Here is a 17,500-nt window from a genome sequence, read left to right on the forward strand (position 1 = left end):
GAGAGAGAGAGAGAGAGAGAGAGAGAGAGAGAGAGAGAGAGAGAGAGAGAGAGAGAGAGAATGAAATGAACAGTTAGAACTGACTCTTGATCGCCCTCTCTCTCTTCTCTTGAACGGCATATGATGACACCCCATAATTTACGTAGAGCTGTTGAGGGCACGACCATTAACCATTATCTGAAGTCTGCTGCTCTGAGCATGTCAGTTGGAGTGATGACATCATCGTGTTCCATTACACAGGTGTTTATAGTTGAGCTCACGAGCTCTGTAGAGATCAAAGGTTTGCATTGTTCTGAATGAGATAAACCTCTTACATGTGAACGTTTTGTGGAAGAACGATAACAGATATCTGTGAAATTTCAAAACGTGAAGCATGTCAAGGAAGTTGAGTATCTGAAGTGTAATTTTTTTGTACTTTCGGGTTAATAATGTGGCCTTTTTGGCAGTTTAACTAAAGGTGTGCGGCTGCTGCTGTGAGGAAATATCAGCCTGAAATTACAATGGGTTTTAATGGAGACATGTTGAACGTTTTTGTCACTTCATGCCCTCAAGAGGCATTTTGTTTAATTATTTTTTGCTTAATTATTTGTCATTTTTCAAGCTACGAGATGTTTTCCTACGTTTGTCATGAAAAATTATGTCTCAGGAATGTAGGGTTTGGGAATTATGACAGTTTTAAAAATATATATGAAGGCACATTTCAAGATTTGCTCCACTCTAGCTGTGACATCACGCACTCTAGTTAATGTTAAAATCTGAAGAAGGCCTCTTTACCAAGGTCTGAACAATGTTTAATATCTCTAAAAGTAAGAATCAGATTTAAAAAGTTGTGTTACACGAATAATGTCAGAAAGATGTGTAAAATTAAAAAAATGGAATGAGGTTTCTGAGTGAAAGTATGAAGGAGCAGTTGAAGGAGCAGTTAGCAGTTGAAGTTGCATGAAGATTGTTGAAGTCTGAAGAGTTTCTCCATTGACTTCCATGTTAAAAATGTGATGAATTATGGGATGTATCTCTGGAATTATGAAAGTTATGAATGATAAAAGTAATAGCCATCGATTCCCGACCGAGCTGAACGTTTTGATGTTCGAACGGAGTTTCTGCGATGTTCAATGTGGGAGAAGAAGAGGCGCAAAATAACCCGGCGGAATAATAAAGAATTTCGTGCGTAGCATAACATATAGTTGGAATGCTGTATCAGCCAGGGGCGTCGCCTGGGCCTGAAAATATTCGGGGCTTAGCCCACAGTGGCGGCGGCACTAGTGGCATTTTTTACTGCAACACTCCCCACACGCACACACACAGTACACCCGCGACTGTTACAATAAAGGCTCGATAATCAGCTCACGGCATATAGGCAGGGGTAAAGTGGTATTTTTTATGAGTGGGGGTCTCACCTCCTCTAGGGGGGTCCGGAGGGATGCTCCCCCGGGAAGATTTCTTTTTAAATATTGAAGTTAAAAGCATCAATCTGGTGCACTTTGAGAGCAAAATGAAGAGATCTATGGATACCTCTCTCAGCACCCATATGAAACAGAACTGTAAACAGATGTACTTTTTCTTTATGGATATTTTACTAATCACTCCCCTTTTAAACTCTATTCTTGTTTTACTGCCATATAGTATTTCATAACTGTTTTTCCTTTATTCTCTTATTTTTTTTATAACTATAATGATCATATGAAGGTGTGCCGCGGAAATAATCTTTTGAATAATTTGTGACCAAACAGTTTGAGACCCACTGAGATAACTTAGAGTATCTAAAGTAAGTATCTAAACACTCAGAGAGTCCTTTAGCTCACCTGAGTCTCTCAGTCTGAGAGGAGAGGACTCTCCTCCAGCTTGTTGTGGAACAAACAGCTCCTTATGTCCGTTAGTGCAGCAAGCTAACCAGATGCTAACAACAGGTCCCTGCTGGCAGCGGTCCCTCCCTCCCCCTCTCTCTCTCTCTCTATCACACGCTATTGCCACACACACACACACAGAGCCGAGCTTGAATGACACAAGCACACGTTTATTTCCATGCAACTCTCTGATTGGTCTGGTGTCATGCCTCTGTTGCATTCACTGAACACGGGAAATTACAGTGTTGCCGTCCTCTCTTGTGTCATGATGAGGTTCACGTAAAGCACGGTTAATGTATTATATTATTGAGGGAGAATTGTCCTGGGCTACAGAACAAACATTCGGGGCTAAAGCCCCGGATGCCCAGGCCAGGCGACGCCACTGGTATCAGCATTCCAACTATACATTACAGACAGCGTTTATCCATGCATGGGCCTATCTCACTGTGTACATTTCTAGCCACCAGAGGGCGTCGTTCAGCAGCTGTACGGCCCTCCGCGCCTCCGCCCACCGCCAGAGGACTTTATTAATTCCCCAGGGAGAAGCGGCGGAGAGACACTCAGCAACGTGTCGTGACTCGTGAGAGGACGACATGATGCGACCCCTCTTCCCGCTGCTGCTGCTCGGTCTGCTGCGACCATTCACCGCTGGATGCCCACTGGCACTCACACAGGTAGGCCACCTGTTGATATCATGGTTGATATCCGCCACAACACCTGCATCTAATCACTCCAGATAGATATACAGATGACATCACTCTATTTTCTAATGATGCACTTCACAGCTGGTAGGTTCACCCTGATTAAACTGCACTTTTCAATGACCATGATATTCAAATATATTTGGGACTCATACTGTAGGGCTGCTGCAATAAACATATTTGTAATTAAAGTGTTTTTTGTTGTTGTTAATTTCATGGAAAGTGACGTGGATGAAAACAAATCATTGATGGGGGAAATGTTAGGCTACAAACCAACATGATCAAACATATGTAACAGAGGTCAATTCCGTGCCAAAGCCTAACAGTGGCAGAAGATGGCCGTTGTAGAAAATGTCAATCTAAAGCAAACACTTATCCTGTCTAGCCAGATATGGTAATGTCGAAGGCTTTTTTGCATACATGTCCAGCAAGCATCTTTTTTAAGCAACACGTACTACACTAAGAAAAACATAAGCATTGTATTGGCTGTTGGCCTGTTAAAACAAAGCTAATCTGCTGTGACCTTTGTACTCCCAGCAGTGTGAACCAACAGATGGTGACATTTACAGATACCATGCAAACACTCTAAACGACAGCACTGTGAACTTCAGTGACTACAGGGGCAAGAGTGTCCTCTTCATCAACGTGGCCACCTACTGAGGATACACCTACCAGTATGGTGGTAAGAAACACCACAAAAGCCATATTTTTTTATGTAACAGTATTAGAACAAATCAGCTTCTCTAATTTATTTTGTTATCATCAGAACTGAATGCACTGCACGAAGAGATGAAACCTCTTGGACTCACCATTCTCGGCTTTCCCTGCAACCAGTTTGGGAAGCAGGAACCAGGGCAAAAACATGAAATTCTGCCAGGTCTAATGTGAGAAATGTTTCTCTTTAATGCAAATCAGTATTAGGACAGCCACAACTCAGTAAAAAAAAAAACACATTGAACCCAATCCAAATAAATAAAGTAACGTTCCCTTTTCCTCCAAAATGAAAGCTTTTTGGAAAGTTTAAAGTCCTTAATACTTGATTTCTTTTATTGCTTTAAGACATGAAAACATGATAATTTAAGTCTCAAAGCCCTCACAATACCCTATACATTGTACGGTTCTGTAACTTAAGAACCTACAAAGCTGGATGCAGAGAGGAATTTGCAATAATGGTAAATCCTCTTCAATCACCAAAGCTTCATTTAATCAGGGAACACATCCTTTGGCAATACGATCAGTTTCTGTTAGTGGCCTCTGTTACACATATATCTTATGTCTCAGGTTCCATCATCGAGCTTATAGGTATCCATAGCAAAGCCACTGCAATAGATGTGTTTTTCCTCAGCTTGTAGTGAATGTAGTGGCAGCTGCCAAGCCCAAAGTGCTCAGTTCTGTCCACTGATAAGCTGCCCTCTTCCTGAATTCCAGGCATGTTAGACCAGGCAACGGATTTGTTCCAAACTTCCTGCTGTTTGAGAAAGGTGATGTCAATGGAAAAGACGAGCAAGAGGTTTTCACATTCCTTAAGGTACGCATCTGTGTGATTACATTCTTAAATACCTACTGTACATCAACTCAGAGTTATTCAAGCATAATTTAAAGGTTTAGTTTACTAAGCAAAATGGATGATTTGCGCACCCACTCGGAAATGCCTTCAAATTCCCTCAACTGGAGTTTCTGGTTTTTTGATTGCCACTTTACTTTATTTATAGGACAGCTTTAGTTACTCTTTACTTTGCAAATGTCTAAATTATAAATACAGAATACAAATCAAATAATAATATATCATTGTGGATTAAACTATACCAGCAGTAACTAAAGGCATTAAAGAGAGCTCTATTTTTAGCTGCAACAGTAGGGTGATGAATGCATTGATGCAGACATAATTATAATCCAGTAATATGAAGTATAAGATTCTGAAATGGGTCTCTCTGCTTTAAGTATATTTGAATGCTAATACTCTTGTACTTTATGTACAGTTTTAATGCAGGACTTGTAACAGAGTGTTCTCTGCATTATTGTATTAAGTCAGAGATCTGAATAGTTATTTCTGCATTGTGTGACATCTTGTCCTTTGTGCCACGCAGAAATCATGCCCTCCTGTAGGAGAGCTGTTGGGCGACCCCAGCAGGTTGTTCTGGGGGCCCATGAAGCTCAGCGACATCAAGTGGAACTTTGAAAAGTTTCTGGTGGGCCCAGAAGGGAAGCCAGTGATGAGGTGGCACCCAAGTATCTCCACTCCTCAGGTCCGAGCTGACATCCGCAAATATCTGCTCCTGCAACTATACACACAGCAGAGGTTAAATTACGGTATTATTAGATCGCCTCATACAGTATTGTCCAACTTATGAAGTACCAGAATAAGTAGAGCTTATCTTGAATGTAAAAGATAGTAATGTCAACAGATTCTGATCTATGAAAATGGCATGTTTAATGAAGAGGAGGCTTGAAAACAGTAAATCTGTGGTGCCTCTTCGGAGTCTGGGGTTCTGGCCGGCTCTTCAGTGCATTCGAGCTGCCCTGCTACCCCACCGCATTATGTCAATTTCTCATCCCAGGACCTGTTGCCATTACATCATACACTTTAATTACTTTGAATAAATCATGGAAATCACACCGATTTGTGAAGTATTTTCTCAACAAGAAGCTGATATTATGTGGGTGTCGTGTTATAGAAAGGTGAACATGTAGCACACTTGTGGCAACGACATTTCTAACATGCAATAAAAAACCGGGGAAAGTATCAACATGAATAAGTAGGGTAAGATGCTAGAAGACATTTAGAATAGATTTATTAAGCCAGTCAAATACAAAAAGTCTCACATGTGCTTTTGCCTACAGCAAAAAAAGAAAAGGCTACAAACCAAGAAAATACAACTGCCAGTAATTACAGCATACCTTTCAAAGTACAATTTCTCATTTCAGCTCTCACCCATCAGGATTTTGTTCCCTGTAACTAAAATTGTTTGATCAAATTGGAGCCTTTTTCTAGTTCATCTGCGCACGTTTTGAGCCCTTCATCTGACATATACTAAGGAAATTGAATGGGTATTCAGTTAGACAGTGGTTTGATTTGAGATGATCCTTTTATAATGGTTAAGCATATTATCTCTGGGTGTGTGTATCTGTTGTATCAGGGGGACTTTACTTTGTATCACATCAGTTAACAGGACTGTCTGCATGGGAAGGATTGCTGGTTGTTGAAGTAGACAGAGCAGCCAGACATCCTGGGAGAGGTCTGGAGCAACTGAACTGCCGTTATAACAGCTCTAGGATTTCCAAATACTGATGAGAATCTTCCCCTTTCTTTATCTTACACATACATTGAATGTGTCAGTACTAGTTGAGATTAAACTCAATAAATGAACACGGATTAACCATAAGTAGAGGAAGGCAGTCATTGCCTTAAGGATTTGTTGTTCTAACTTTTATTTGGGGTCTTAACTGTGGTACAAGATGCCGTTAGATGAGTATGAATACTGCAATGAGTGGTCAAATCAATTGTAATCAAGTAGAAGTGTTGTGTTTAATGAGATTAGGTCCATCATCATGGGAAAAAAAGGCTGTGTATGTTCTGTGCATTGTGTATTGTGTCTGATACAAACATACAATGTCAATAGCTACAATATATTTGGATTACACTAACAACATAGAAAGAACAGCATTACTAAAGACAATGATTTACACTTAGTCAATGCAACTATCAAAACAGCAGGTTATAAATAAATTATCAATAATCACAATCATGTTTTTGGTATGATACCATCAAAATTCATTTCCCAAAATGTTTGTATTTCAACAACCACTTTTGAACAGTTACACGTATGGGACAGTTCTAAAACATCAATGGTATTGAAGAAATCTTCATAAATCAATCAACATTCACATTGTAAACTCTATGATTTGATGTACGTATATAATCATTCATTGTTGGAATGAGTATATGTTGTCTTAGTCATATTGGGGAATGGCTTCCTGTAACCCTACAAGTAACAAACTAAGTGTCCAGTTGTTACATCTTTGCAGTGATACAAGCACATAGGTATATTTTCTGGAGAAAAAAAAGAATGCTAATTATTCAAACCTATTTAACAAATGACTTCAGTTCCTGATAAAAACAAAAAAAAGTCTAAATAATATTTCATGTATATATTCAGAATAGCGAAGTGTTTCACAAATAGCCTTATAAAACGCAAGTATAAACAACATTACAATAGGATATCTACAGTTCAGTAGGACAATTATAGATCAAATCACACCTTGTCAACTCAAAAACAAACTGATTTCATGCTACAGTACTACCCAGACTCCGTTTGGTGGGTACGGTGATGCTTTAGTGCTTTCCAGGGTCAATGTTCTGTCGCTCCCTTTTTCCAAATCCTGCTGCTGTCGCTGCTGCCGACGCTGCTGCGGCTGCTGAAGCTGCTGCTGCTGCTGCTGCTGCTGCGGACTGATCTACTGACACGGAAAGACAAGACTCGGTTATCTTCAGTCATAAACTTAGCTTTACACACTTTTCACTTTTAATGGATAAGTCCAAATGTAGCTGTGGTGTTATGTAATCCTATAAATTGAGCAGCAAATCTCATGTAAAACCAAAAGCAGAATGTATTGACCCGTGTAGCCACAGATAGGGAACTCAAATAATTGAGATACATACTGCTACAAATGCATTGTTGGTCTTTTAAAAAGTCTTTATATTGACGATAAGGAAACATACAGAGCAACACAAGCTATATGCTTTGAGATATAAAACACAAATGTGATTTACAACAAACCTTTGGAATAAAAAACAATAGTGTGCTTGGCTGGCTGTACCATACCTGCATTTTCTGGTGGTGGTCTTGAACTTTCTCCTACTGCTCTGGCCCCTCTGGACTGTGGGAATGACAATTGCCAAGGAAAACCCTGACCAAAGAGAAAGCACCAATTTAGTTGAAATCATTAAAAATCCCCATTTATCAAAAACAGCAGCCCTACAGCTTAACCTAACAATGTTAATTAAATGTAAGCGTGGCTAGGTTGAGCTATAGTTAGACCTAATGACAAGTTCCTCCCAAGAGATAAGGGGAGTAGAGGAAAGAGAGAAAAGAGCCGTGTTTCCTCAGTGAACCAGAGTCGCTCCATAGACAGAGACAGAGGGGCCTTGGAGGACCCTTACCGGGGTAACGGGCTGGAAGTCTCGTACGGGGGGTGGTGCTGCGGCTGTGGCTGCGGCGTTGGCGCCTGCTGCATTGGGCATCCGGGGAGGGAAGTGTACCGGCCAGCCTTCAAGGCCCTGCGGTCCCACCTGCACAAAGGGACCACACACAGTCACTGTAAAACCTAACATTGTGTTAAATAAGAATGAATAAGTAAGCCTTACTTATTTTGTATTAACTTGTTATTAACACTCAGTTTAAATAATTAACCTGTAATACGTGGTCGAAAGACCTACCTAACTCAATGTAATTGATGTGAGCTAATTAAAAAAACTAAGTTAGTGGACATGGTTATTTTGTTTCAACATTAGGACATGCGCAGATCACTCCTTAACCACTTGGCGCTCAAAGTTACTTTCTGGAACTTTCTGGAACACGTACAACAAGCCCTGCAGCAGATGGACGTTTCCCCAACGGCTATGGCAGGGTTGCCAACTCTCACGCATCTGGCGTGTGACACACGCTTTCACTCTCAATCTCACGCTGCCCAAACTATTCTCACGCCAAAAACAAGATGAATCGGCGATCGTTTTTGGTTGGTTATTTACAATGTTGAGTTGACAGCTGCTCAAGCTGTCGATCCGCTCCCTCCCCGCCCCCACCACTCTTAACAACGTTAACAGACAGCAGAGCAGTGGGAGCCGGTTGGTCAATCCCCGACCCATATTGCGCATGCGCAGATCTAAGATCTAGTAGAAATGATAAAGTAAAAGTCTGCTGCTTATTGTTCTACTAGGCCAAAATAGAGTCAAAGAGTATATGAGAGTGAGAGTGCGTTAATTCATATATTTGGCAGTTTGGAGTAAGTCTGTAGATTTGTTTGTGTGTGTGTGTTTCATGTATAGGCCTCTCACGATAATTAATTTTGTTGGATACATTTTCCCGGAGATTATTGCGATAAACGATAATATTGTCGGCACCGTTGTATGACCATTTTAGACCACTGACATAATGGTAATATATATTAATAATTCAAGTACATCCTTTCAAACTGCTAGTCACATCCTCATGTAAATGGCAATTTATCGAGTTCATTTTTATTTATCGTACGATAAGTCAATTAATTGCTTATCGCGACAGGCACACAATAAAACAGTGGAAACAAACATGTGTTTGACTTTCATTAGTGAATGAAACTTTGTGCCCTTTATAGTCTGTGTCCAATATTGTGTATTTGTATATATTGTATATATATATCCTATATATATGCTAAGGTCCCGCTGCTGACACGATAGCAGTCATTTAGTGCGCATATGTGTAATTAAACCCATGATATCAAAATCTCACTCCAGCCAGGTACCCAAAGTTGGCAACCCTGGGCTATGGTCATTGTCATTGTCGCAGCATTACAGTGAATCTTGTGCTTAGCACACTGCTTTGGTGAGTACATATTAACATTCCAACCGTTTTTGCTGTCTTGTTGTATTTAATCTCAAGGTTTATATGCTTGCTAGTTAAGATAACATTAGCTAACGTTAGCTAAAATCTTTTCATGAAATATTACTTACCACATTCATTATCATAACATTTGGCAAATATTATTGTTCTCAGTAAACAAAACATTGCAGCAATACATCTAAACAATACTAATTAATTATAGAGGCCTGAAATCTCAGCATACAATATTAAATTGTAGTGGGCTATAAGTGTACCCTGCCTTTCTATCTAAGCCTTAGTGGTTGCCTGCTTGCACAATTGTTATGATTTAAACTAATGTCTTCCTAATGTGCTGGTTTTCCATCTCCTACCCCACCCCCTTCTCTACTTTTTCAGGTATTTGCCGAATTTAATCGTGTTACCAGTAGGAACCTTGAGGCAGACTTCTTTGAGGCTCTGGACCAGCACACCCCACGTTTCATCCAACTGTTCAAGTCAAAAAAAGGATCGGTTGGACAGAAACTGACAGAGTTGATGCAGAGCATCAACTGGGTGGTAAGTAATATAACTTTGCAACTTTTTGTCACATACATTGATGACGATATGGTACTACTTCAAAAGCCTTCTAAAATAATTAAAACAGGCCAACATTTTTCATCTTGTGAGTTTGTAATTTAACCTAATCTTTATCTTCTTTATCTCTATCATTAGACACCAGACGTGACTGAACAGCGCTCTAATGTCCTCAAAGGCATTGCGATTGTTCTTGGCGACGACGGCAAGGATTTCTTCAAGACATGCTTTGTAAGTACTTGGACACAAAAAAACTGTTTGGTATGCATTTATTGAAAAGTCATATCCCCTATTTACACAAACTTGCAACCAAAAGATTTAATTTGGTGTGTTCAAAATACTGTACACTAAATTCCATGACCAGGAGTCTAGATTAGAAATGAGGTGTAAAATAAATGTACGTTCCTAGCTGTATATGCATCCATAGCATTAGTTTCCTCATACCACATTTACAGCAACTTTTTGGATATAATGTTACAATGCAGTTTGAGTGTGTACTTGAGCTAACATTTTTTAGCAAATACTTTAATGCAAATGCAACATGAATGTTTTCATAGGAAGACCAACTCTAATAGGTAGCGATGATAGTCTAAATAACGTGTTTTTCTTTGCAGGATACAACGAGAAATGAGGCCCTATCATCCGTCACTGTTGGTGTGCTGACTGTTCTCAGCTAAGACAGTCCTCAGGAGGGTCCAAGCTCAATGCAACTCGAGCCCATCTCCATCTCCATTGTGCTTGAGGGAGGTATTGTCATGGAAAAGATCAAAAACTTTCCACAGGCAGTTTGCCTGTTATTTGGCCTGATATATGCTTTGCATTTTGATTACCCAAAATGCAAAGCAAATACTCTGAGGTTTGTTCAAACAGTGATGCTTGGACTGGGAACCAAAACCCTCTCACCTAAACTACTAACTTTGAGAAACGCTCTACTGGATTAGACCTTAGTCAAGATAGTCAACAGCTATCAGATAGAACTTGGCACTTAAAAAAGTTGCACCGTTACTTGTTATGACAAAAAAGTTTGTTACTCTGGGGAAACTGTTATAACTCTGTTAATTGTTGAGAGCAAAGTACAATGTTTTTTTTTTTTAAAGAACTCTTCTTCATAGTGGAAACATCTAAAAAGAGCTGAAACAAACACTTTTTTTTATAGATTAATCAATAAATAGTTTGGTCTATACAATGTCAGAAAAAAAGTGAAATATACATCCCAGCTGATGCCTTTAATTCGATGTTTAGTTTTATCGAAAAAAAAAAGGAGGCAGGAAATCTTTAAATATTTTAGAGGCCATATTTAGAGGAAAAATTACTTTTTCATTTATCAAAATAGTTGGACATATTTTTCTATTAATCAAAACAGGCAGCTCTAGCTTTAATGTATTATGTCAGAACTGCATTAGGTTCGCTGGCTTGGCAGTTTAATTCTTAAAGTTACCAACAGGAATGTCAAGAGAGATTCAGATACCTAGGTATGATTACGTCTTCTAATATAGTCTTGTAAAAAATGTTTTGGGCAAAACATTTGCAAAGTTCTTTCCATAGCAACATTAAAAAGATATAAGAGAGGAAATTAAGACTGGTTTAAACTTCTTACAAAAATGCAAATGGTGAAAAAGGAATTTATGTCTGGTACATGGTAATTAGTGCTTATTTATTGCTTTTAACCATAATATCTTTGAGAAATGTTGTTTTTCACTTGGTTTGGTAACCACTACTACATTTTTGGAATGTTGACATCCCTTCTTTAAAGGTGCTTATCTGAACTCTTAAACTCTGTCTTTTTGATCTCCTTTTCTCTCTCTTTACACTTTTTGAAGTATAACAGTGCCCGTTTTATACAGTCATTATAGATTTTTTTTTTATAATTGGTGTGTTGTGCACTCCTGTTTTTATTAAGATAAGGGTTTTGAGTACATAAAAAGCAAATGTACATTTCAATTGGATATTTACCATCATATTCAATCATCAGTAATGGCAATATACCCTTGTTTATTGTTCGGATCAGATCAAAATGTTGGTTGAATGACTTTTTGTTGGCACTTGAAAATAAATGTTACATTGCAACTGAATCAATTAGTGTTTTGAATGCATTATTTTTGGAGATTGTTGGAGTTTACACAATGTGTTTAGAGATTTGTTGTAGTATTATCTTAGTTAGCAGGAATTAGTTTGTTCAATTTAATTAGTAAACCTTAGAAATGATGAGTTAGTAGAATTAAAAGGATTAAGTTCTGGTGATTTATTTATTTAAGTAGAGTCTAATTTGTTCATTGAGTTCACACAAAATAAAAAAAATAGGTTAATGCAAAGCATGCCTTTTAAGTTTACATAACTTAAAAGGTTTGTGTCAGTTGTACTTCTCAAAATTAATTAAAAGCCCACTTAGAATACACAAGTTGTTCGTACTCACCATACTAAGTTAACTTAATTTACTTAAAGTGAGGCAACGAGTTTGCATACTTTTAAGTTACCACAACTTAAGTTTTACAGTGTAGGGGGGGCTCAGCGAGCCATTCACTGAGCCTGACGTGGGGTCACTCTGAGGTACATCTTTCCTGCTGCTGCCCCTACGAGGGATCACAGGCTACACACGTGATCCCCAATCAGTGCACGGCTGCTACTCTCAGCGAGGACACTGTAGCCCTGTCATGGCACAGGCCAGCGCTGACCTTCACCCTTTGATTTGAAAGTATATGACCAAACATGTCATCTATTTATTTCCAGGCTGACGGCAAAAATGTAATTCACATTTCAACATGTCGGCAACACTTCTAGAGTCAGATCTGAGCTGCAGCCAGTACCTGTTTGTGATGCTGCATCTGCAGTCTCTCCAGCTTGCATCTCTCCGTACGTTCTCTCTGACACTCGTTCTGTGCCTGGTGAAGCTGAACCAAGCACACAATAACACAATTAGTGGAGTAATTCAGTTATGATTGTAATTTAATGCAAGAAAGAAAAAAAGCATTTGTTATCATGCCACACACACAGCTTACCTGATTGGTCAAATTAGTGATCTGACCCTGGAGTCTCTCAACTTGCCGCCTCAAGTCCTCCTTTTCATCGTTACAGACAGCGTTTATACATGCATGGGCCTATCTCACTGTGTACATTTCTAGCCACCAGAGGGCGTCGTTCAGCAGCTGTACGGCCCTCCGCGCCTCCGCCCCCCGCCAGAGGACTTTATTAATCCCCAGGGAGAAGCGGCGGAGAGACACTCAGCAACGTGTCGTGAGAGGACGACATGATGCGACCCCTCTTCCCGCTGCTGCTGCTCGGTCTGCTGCGACCATTCACCGCTGGATGCCCACTGGCACTCACACAGGTAGGCCACCTGTTGATATCCGCCACAACACCTGCATCTAATCACTCCAGATAGATATACAGATGACATCACTCTATTTTCTAATGATGCACTTCACAGCTGGTAGGTTCACCCTGATTAAACTGCACAAGGCGAACTGGCTATTTTGTTAAATGTATGATTGATTTAATGATATGACCATGATATTCAAATATATTTGGGACTCATAGCTGCTGCAATACACATATTGTAATTAAAGTGTTTTTTGTTGTTGTTGTTATTTTCAGGGAAAGTGATGTGGATGAAAACAAATCATTGATACTAGTGGGTGAAATGTTAGGCTACAAACCAACATGATCAAACGTATGTAACAGAGGTCAATTCCGTGCCAAAGCCTAACAGTGGCAGAAGATGGCCGTTGTAGAAAATGTCAATCTAAAGCAAACACTTATCCTGTCTAGCCAGATATGGTAATGTCGAAGGCTTTTTTGCATACATGTCCAGCAAGCATCTTTTTAAGCAACACATACTACACTAAGAAAAACATAAGCATTGTATTGGCTGTTGGCCTGTGAAAACAAATTCTAATCTGCTGTGATCTGCGTTTGTACTCCCAGCTGTGTGAACCAACAGATGGTGACATTTACAGATACCATGCAAACACTCTAAACGACAGCACTGTGAACTTCAGTGACTACAGGGGCAAGAGTGTCCTCTTCATCAACGTGGCCACCTACTGAGGATACACCTACCAGTATGGTGGTAAGAAACACCACAAAAGCCATATTTTTTTTATGTAACAGTATTAGAACAAATCAGCTTCTCTAATTTATTTTGTTATCATCAGAACTGAATGCACTGCACGAAGAGATGAAACCTCTTGGACTCACCATTCTCGGCTTTCCCTGCAACCAGTTTGGGAAGCAGGAACCAGGGCAAAAACATGAAATTCTGCCAGGTCTAATGTGAGAAATGTTTCTCTTTAATGCAAATCAGTATTAGGACAGCCACAACTCAGTAAAAAAACAACACATTGAACCCAATCCAAATAAATAAAGTAACGTTCCCTTTTCCTCCAAAATGAAAGCTTTTTGGAAAGTTTAAAGTCCTTAATACTTGATTTATTTGATTGCTTTAAGACATGAAAACATGAGAATTTAAGTCTCAAAGCCCTCACAATACCCTATACATTGTACGGTTCTGTAACTTAAGAACCTACAAAGCTGGATGCAGAGAGGAATTTGCAATAATGGTAAATCCTCTTCAATCACCAAAGCTTCATTTAATCAGGGAACACATCCTTTGGCAATACGATCAGTTTCTGTTAGTGGCCTCTGTTACACATATATCTTATGTCTCAGGTTCCATCATCGAGCTTATAGGTATCCATAGCAAAGCCACTGCAATAGATGTGTTTTTCCTCAGCTTGTAGTGAATGTAGTGGCAGCTGCCAAGCCCAAAGTGCTCACAGTTCTGTCCACTGATAAGCTGCCCTCTTCCTGAATTCCAGGCATGTTAGACCAGGCAACGGATTTGTTCCAAACTTCCTGCTGTTTGAGAAAGGTGATGTCAATGGAAAAGACGAGCAAGAGGTTTTCACATTCCTTAAGGTACGTCTCTGTGTGATTACATTCTTAAATACCTACTGTACATCAACTCAGAGTTATTCAAGGATAATTTAAAGGTTTAGTTTACTAAGCAAAATGGATGATTTTCGCACCCACTCGGAAATGCCTTCAAATTCCCTCAACTGGAGTTTCTGGTTTTTTGATTGCCACTTTACTTTATTTTAGGGCTGTCAGTCGATTAAAATATTTAATCGGGATTAATCGCATGATTGTCCATAGTTAATCGCAATTAATCGCAAATTAATCGCACATTTTTTATCTGTTCTAAATGTACCTTAGAGGGATATTTTTCAAGTTTTGAATACTCTTATCAACATATGAGTGGACAAATATGCTTTATATGTTTGTTTATTATCATTTGAACAATGACAAATATTCTCATGAATAATAAACACAACAACCTCTGAACATTACAAATATTCGCCTCAATTCAACCTGGAACCTCTCATACAATTGTGTGTGTGTGTGTGTGTGTGTGTGTGTGTGTGTGGTGTGTGTGTGTGTGTGTGTGTGTGTGTGTGTGTGTGTGTGTGTGTGTGTGTGTGTGTGTGTGTGTGTGTGTGTGTGTGTGTGTGTGTGTGTGTGTGTGTGTGTGTGTGTGTGTGTGTGTGTGTGTGTGTGTGTGTGTGTGTGTGTGTGTGTGTGTGTGTGTGTGGTGTGTGTGTGTGTGTGATGTGTGTGTGTGTGTGTGTGTGTGTGTGTGTGTGTGTGTGTGTGTGTGTGTGTGTGTGTGTGTGTGTGTGTGTGTGTGTGTGTGTGTGTGTGTGTGTGTGTGTGTGTGTGTGTGGAGAGAGAGAGAGAGAGACACACACACTGTGAAGACACTGTGATGGATCGTTGGAGCTATGTGCAGCTCAAGGCATATATGCTCGAACGGGAGCTGCCTGGACGCTGCAATCATGTTGCGCGCACTATTGCACTAGCCGTGCTGAGTGTGCTGACTTTTCGTACAATGTCCCACTGTCTGGCTACCTGCATAAAGTCAAGTGCTCGGCGAAATGTCGCTCCTCTGTTTTCATTGAAACAGCTTCTTATATCCGTTAGCGCAGCTAGCTAGCACCAGATGCTAACAACAACAACAACAACACGTAAGGTGTGCCTCGCTCGCACCACACATACACCCTCCCGGTCCTCCCGATGGCCAGTCCGGGCCTGCCGGTGAGCGTGGAAGTGTGGTCTGCCACAAGCGGGCGGCAGGAGCGGGGCTGTCAGCTTGTAGATGGTATTTTAAACTCGATGCGCTCTGAAACTACGGGGCGGCCGAGGACAAAAAATACACATGCGTTAATCGCGTTAAAATAATTAGTGGCGTTAATTTTGTTTTGCGTTAACGCGTTAACTTGACAGCCCTACTTTATTTATATGACAGCTTTAGTTACTCTTTACTTTGCAAATGTCTAAATTATAAATACAGAATACAAATCAAATAATAATATATCATTGTGGATTAAACTATACCAGCAGTAAATAAAGGCATTAAGGAGAGCTCTATTTTTTAGCTGCAACAGTAGGGTGATGAATGCATTGATGCAGACATAATTATAATCCAGTAATATGAAGTATAAGATTCTGAAATGGGTCTCTCTGCTTTAAGTATATTTGAATGCTAATACTCTTGTACTTTATGTACAGTTTTAATGCAGGACTTGTAACAGTGTTATCTGCAATATTGTATTAAAGGGGACCTATCATGCAAAATGCACTTTTGTAGGTCTTTTATACATGAATATGTGTCCCCGGTGTTCCAGGGAACTCACAACTGTCAGAAAACACAACTCTCTCTCTTTTCCTCCATACCCAAATCTCTAAAAACGGGGCTGCAACGGATCTGATACAGACTGATACAGATTTGAAAATTCTCTGACGTCAGGAACGAGGAGCTCCGCCTATATGGCCAACTCTCCACCTATCAGGGGAATGAGAGGTTGCCGTAACAGCATGGTAACATGACGCTCGTGCCTTGCCCCCCTCCTTTGCAGGGGGGCGTGGTCAGCTGCAGCGCATGCAAAGACAGGGCTGGAGGAGAGCAAATAGAGCGAAATAAGGCATGGCTAAAATGCATGATCCGTTTGGTATTTTGAAAAAAAAAACGTATAAATATACCTTATATAGGTATGGCCCTACAATATATTATTCAAATATAGCATGATAGGTCCACTTTAAGTCAGAGATCTGAATAGTTCTTTCTGCATTGTGTGACATCTTGTCCTTTGTGCCACGCAGAAATCATGCCCTCCTGTAGGAGAGCTGTTGGGCGACCTCAGCAGGTTGTTCTGGGGACCCATGAAGCTCACCGACATCAAGTGGAACTTTGAAAAGTTTCTGGTGGGCCCAGACGGGAAGCCAGTGATGAGGTGGCACCCAAGTATCTCCATTCCTCAGGTCCGAGCTGACATCCGCAAATATCTGCTCCTGCAACTATACACACAGCAGAGGTTAAATTAGGTCGCCTCATACAGTATTGTCCAATTTATGAAGTACCAGAATAAGTAGAGCTTATGTTGAATGTAAAAGATAGTAATGTCAACAGATTCTGATCTATGAAAATGGCATGTTTAATGAAGAGGAGGCTTGAAAACAGTAAATCTGTGGGGCCTCTTCGGAGTCTGGGGTTCTGGCCGGCTCTTCAGTGCATTCGAGCTGCCCTGCTACCCCACAGCATTATGTCAATTTCTCATCCCAGGACCTGTTGCCATTACATCATACACTTTAATTACTTTGAATAAATCATGGAAATCACACCGATTTGTGAAGTATTTTCTCAACAAGAAGCTGATATTATGTGGGTGTCGTGTTATAGAAAGGTGAACATGTAGCACACTTGTGGCAACGACATTTCTAACATGCAATAAAAAACCGGGGAAAGTATCAA

General features: G+C 40.0%; 3 protein-coding genes across 5 annotated transcripts; 2 read left to right on the plus strand and 1 right to left on the minus strand.

The window, feature by feature from the left end:
- The first annotated feature begins 2,341 nt into the window (after positions 1–2,341).
- Positions 2,342–5,159, plus strand: LOC117475144 (glutathione peroxidase 3-like). Its single transcript, XM_034121284.1, has 5 exons — positions 2,342–2,518; positions 3,083–3,227; positions 3,312–3,429; positions 3,974–4,073; positions 4,633–5,159. The coding sequence occupies exons 1-5, from the start codon at positions 2,438–2,440 to the stop codon at positions 4,894–4,896; spliced, it is 708 nt and encodes a 235-aa protein (XP_033977175.1). The 5' UTR covers positions 2,342–2,437; the 3' UTR covers positions 4,897–5,159.
- On the plus strand, positions 2,416–17,367 carry LOC117475145 (glutathione peroxidase 3-like). 2 transcript variants are annotated; one of them, XM_034121285.1, is made up of 6 exons: positions 2,416–2,437; positions 12,941–13,021; positions 13,618–13,762; positions 13,848–13,965; positions 14,511–14,610; positions 16,852–17,367. In XM_034121285.1, the coding sequence occupies exons 2-6, from the start codon at positions 12,941–12,943 to the stop codon at positions 17,071–17,073; spliced, it is 666 nt and encodes a 221-aa protein (XP_033977176.1). In that variant the 5' UTR covers positions 2,416–2,437; the 3' UTR covers positions 17,074–17,367. The 2 variants fall into 2 exon arrangements, with proteins under 2 accessions (XP_033977176.1, XP_033977177.1); XM_034121286.1 differs by lacking the exon at positions 2,416–2,437 and having other exon boundaries at positions 12,921–13,021; positions 13,621–13,762.
- On the minus strand, positions 5,321–12,971 carry LOC117475146 (homeobox protein HMX3-like). 2 transcript variants are annotated; one of them, XM_034121288.1, is made up of 5 exons: positions 12,693–12,971; positions 12,501–12,584; positions 7,707–7,835; positions 7,369–7,453; positions 5,321–7,000 (listed from the first exon to the last, which is right to left on the minus strand). In XM_034121288.1, the coding sequence occupies exons 2-5, from the start codon at positions 12,516–12,518 to the stop codon at positions 6,879–6,881; spliced, it is 354 nt and encodes a 117-aa protein (XP_033977179.1). In that variant the 5' UTR covers positions 12,519–12,584; positions 12,693–12,971; the 3' UTR covers positions 5,321–6,878. The 2 variants fall into 2 exon arrangements, with proteins under 2 accessions (XP_033977179.1, XP_033977178.1); XM_034121287.1 differs by having other exon boundaries at positions 5,321–7,003.
- Positions 17,368–17,500: the final 133 nt, after the last annotated feature.

Source organism: Trematomus bernacchii, unplaced genomic scaffold, assembly GCF_902827165.1.
Source record: "Trematomus bernacchii unplaced genomic scaffold, fTreBer1.1, whole genome shotgun sequence".
Taxonomy (NCBI): Eukaryota; Metazoa; Chordata; class Actinopteri; order Perciformes; family Nototheniidae; genus Trematomus; species Trematomus bernacchii.

What these genes read in the sequence shown, in the direction of transcription:
- LOC117475146 (XM_034121287.1), bottom strand. An exon ending in ACTTCCAGCCCGTTACCCCG is followed by an intron (nt 7,454 to 7,706) that starts GTAAGGGTCCTC and finishes CTCTTTGGTCAG; the next exon opens with GGTTTTCCTTGGCAATTGTC. An exon ending in ACCACCACCAGAAAATGCAG is followed by an intron (nt 7,004 to 7,368) that starts GTATGGTACAGC and finishes TTTCCGTGTCAG; the next exon opens with TAGATCAGTCCGCAGCAGCA.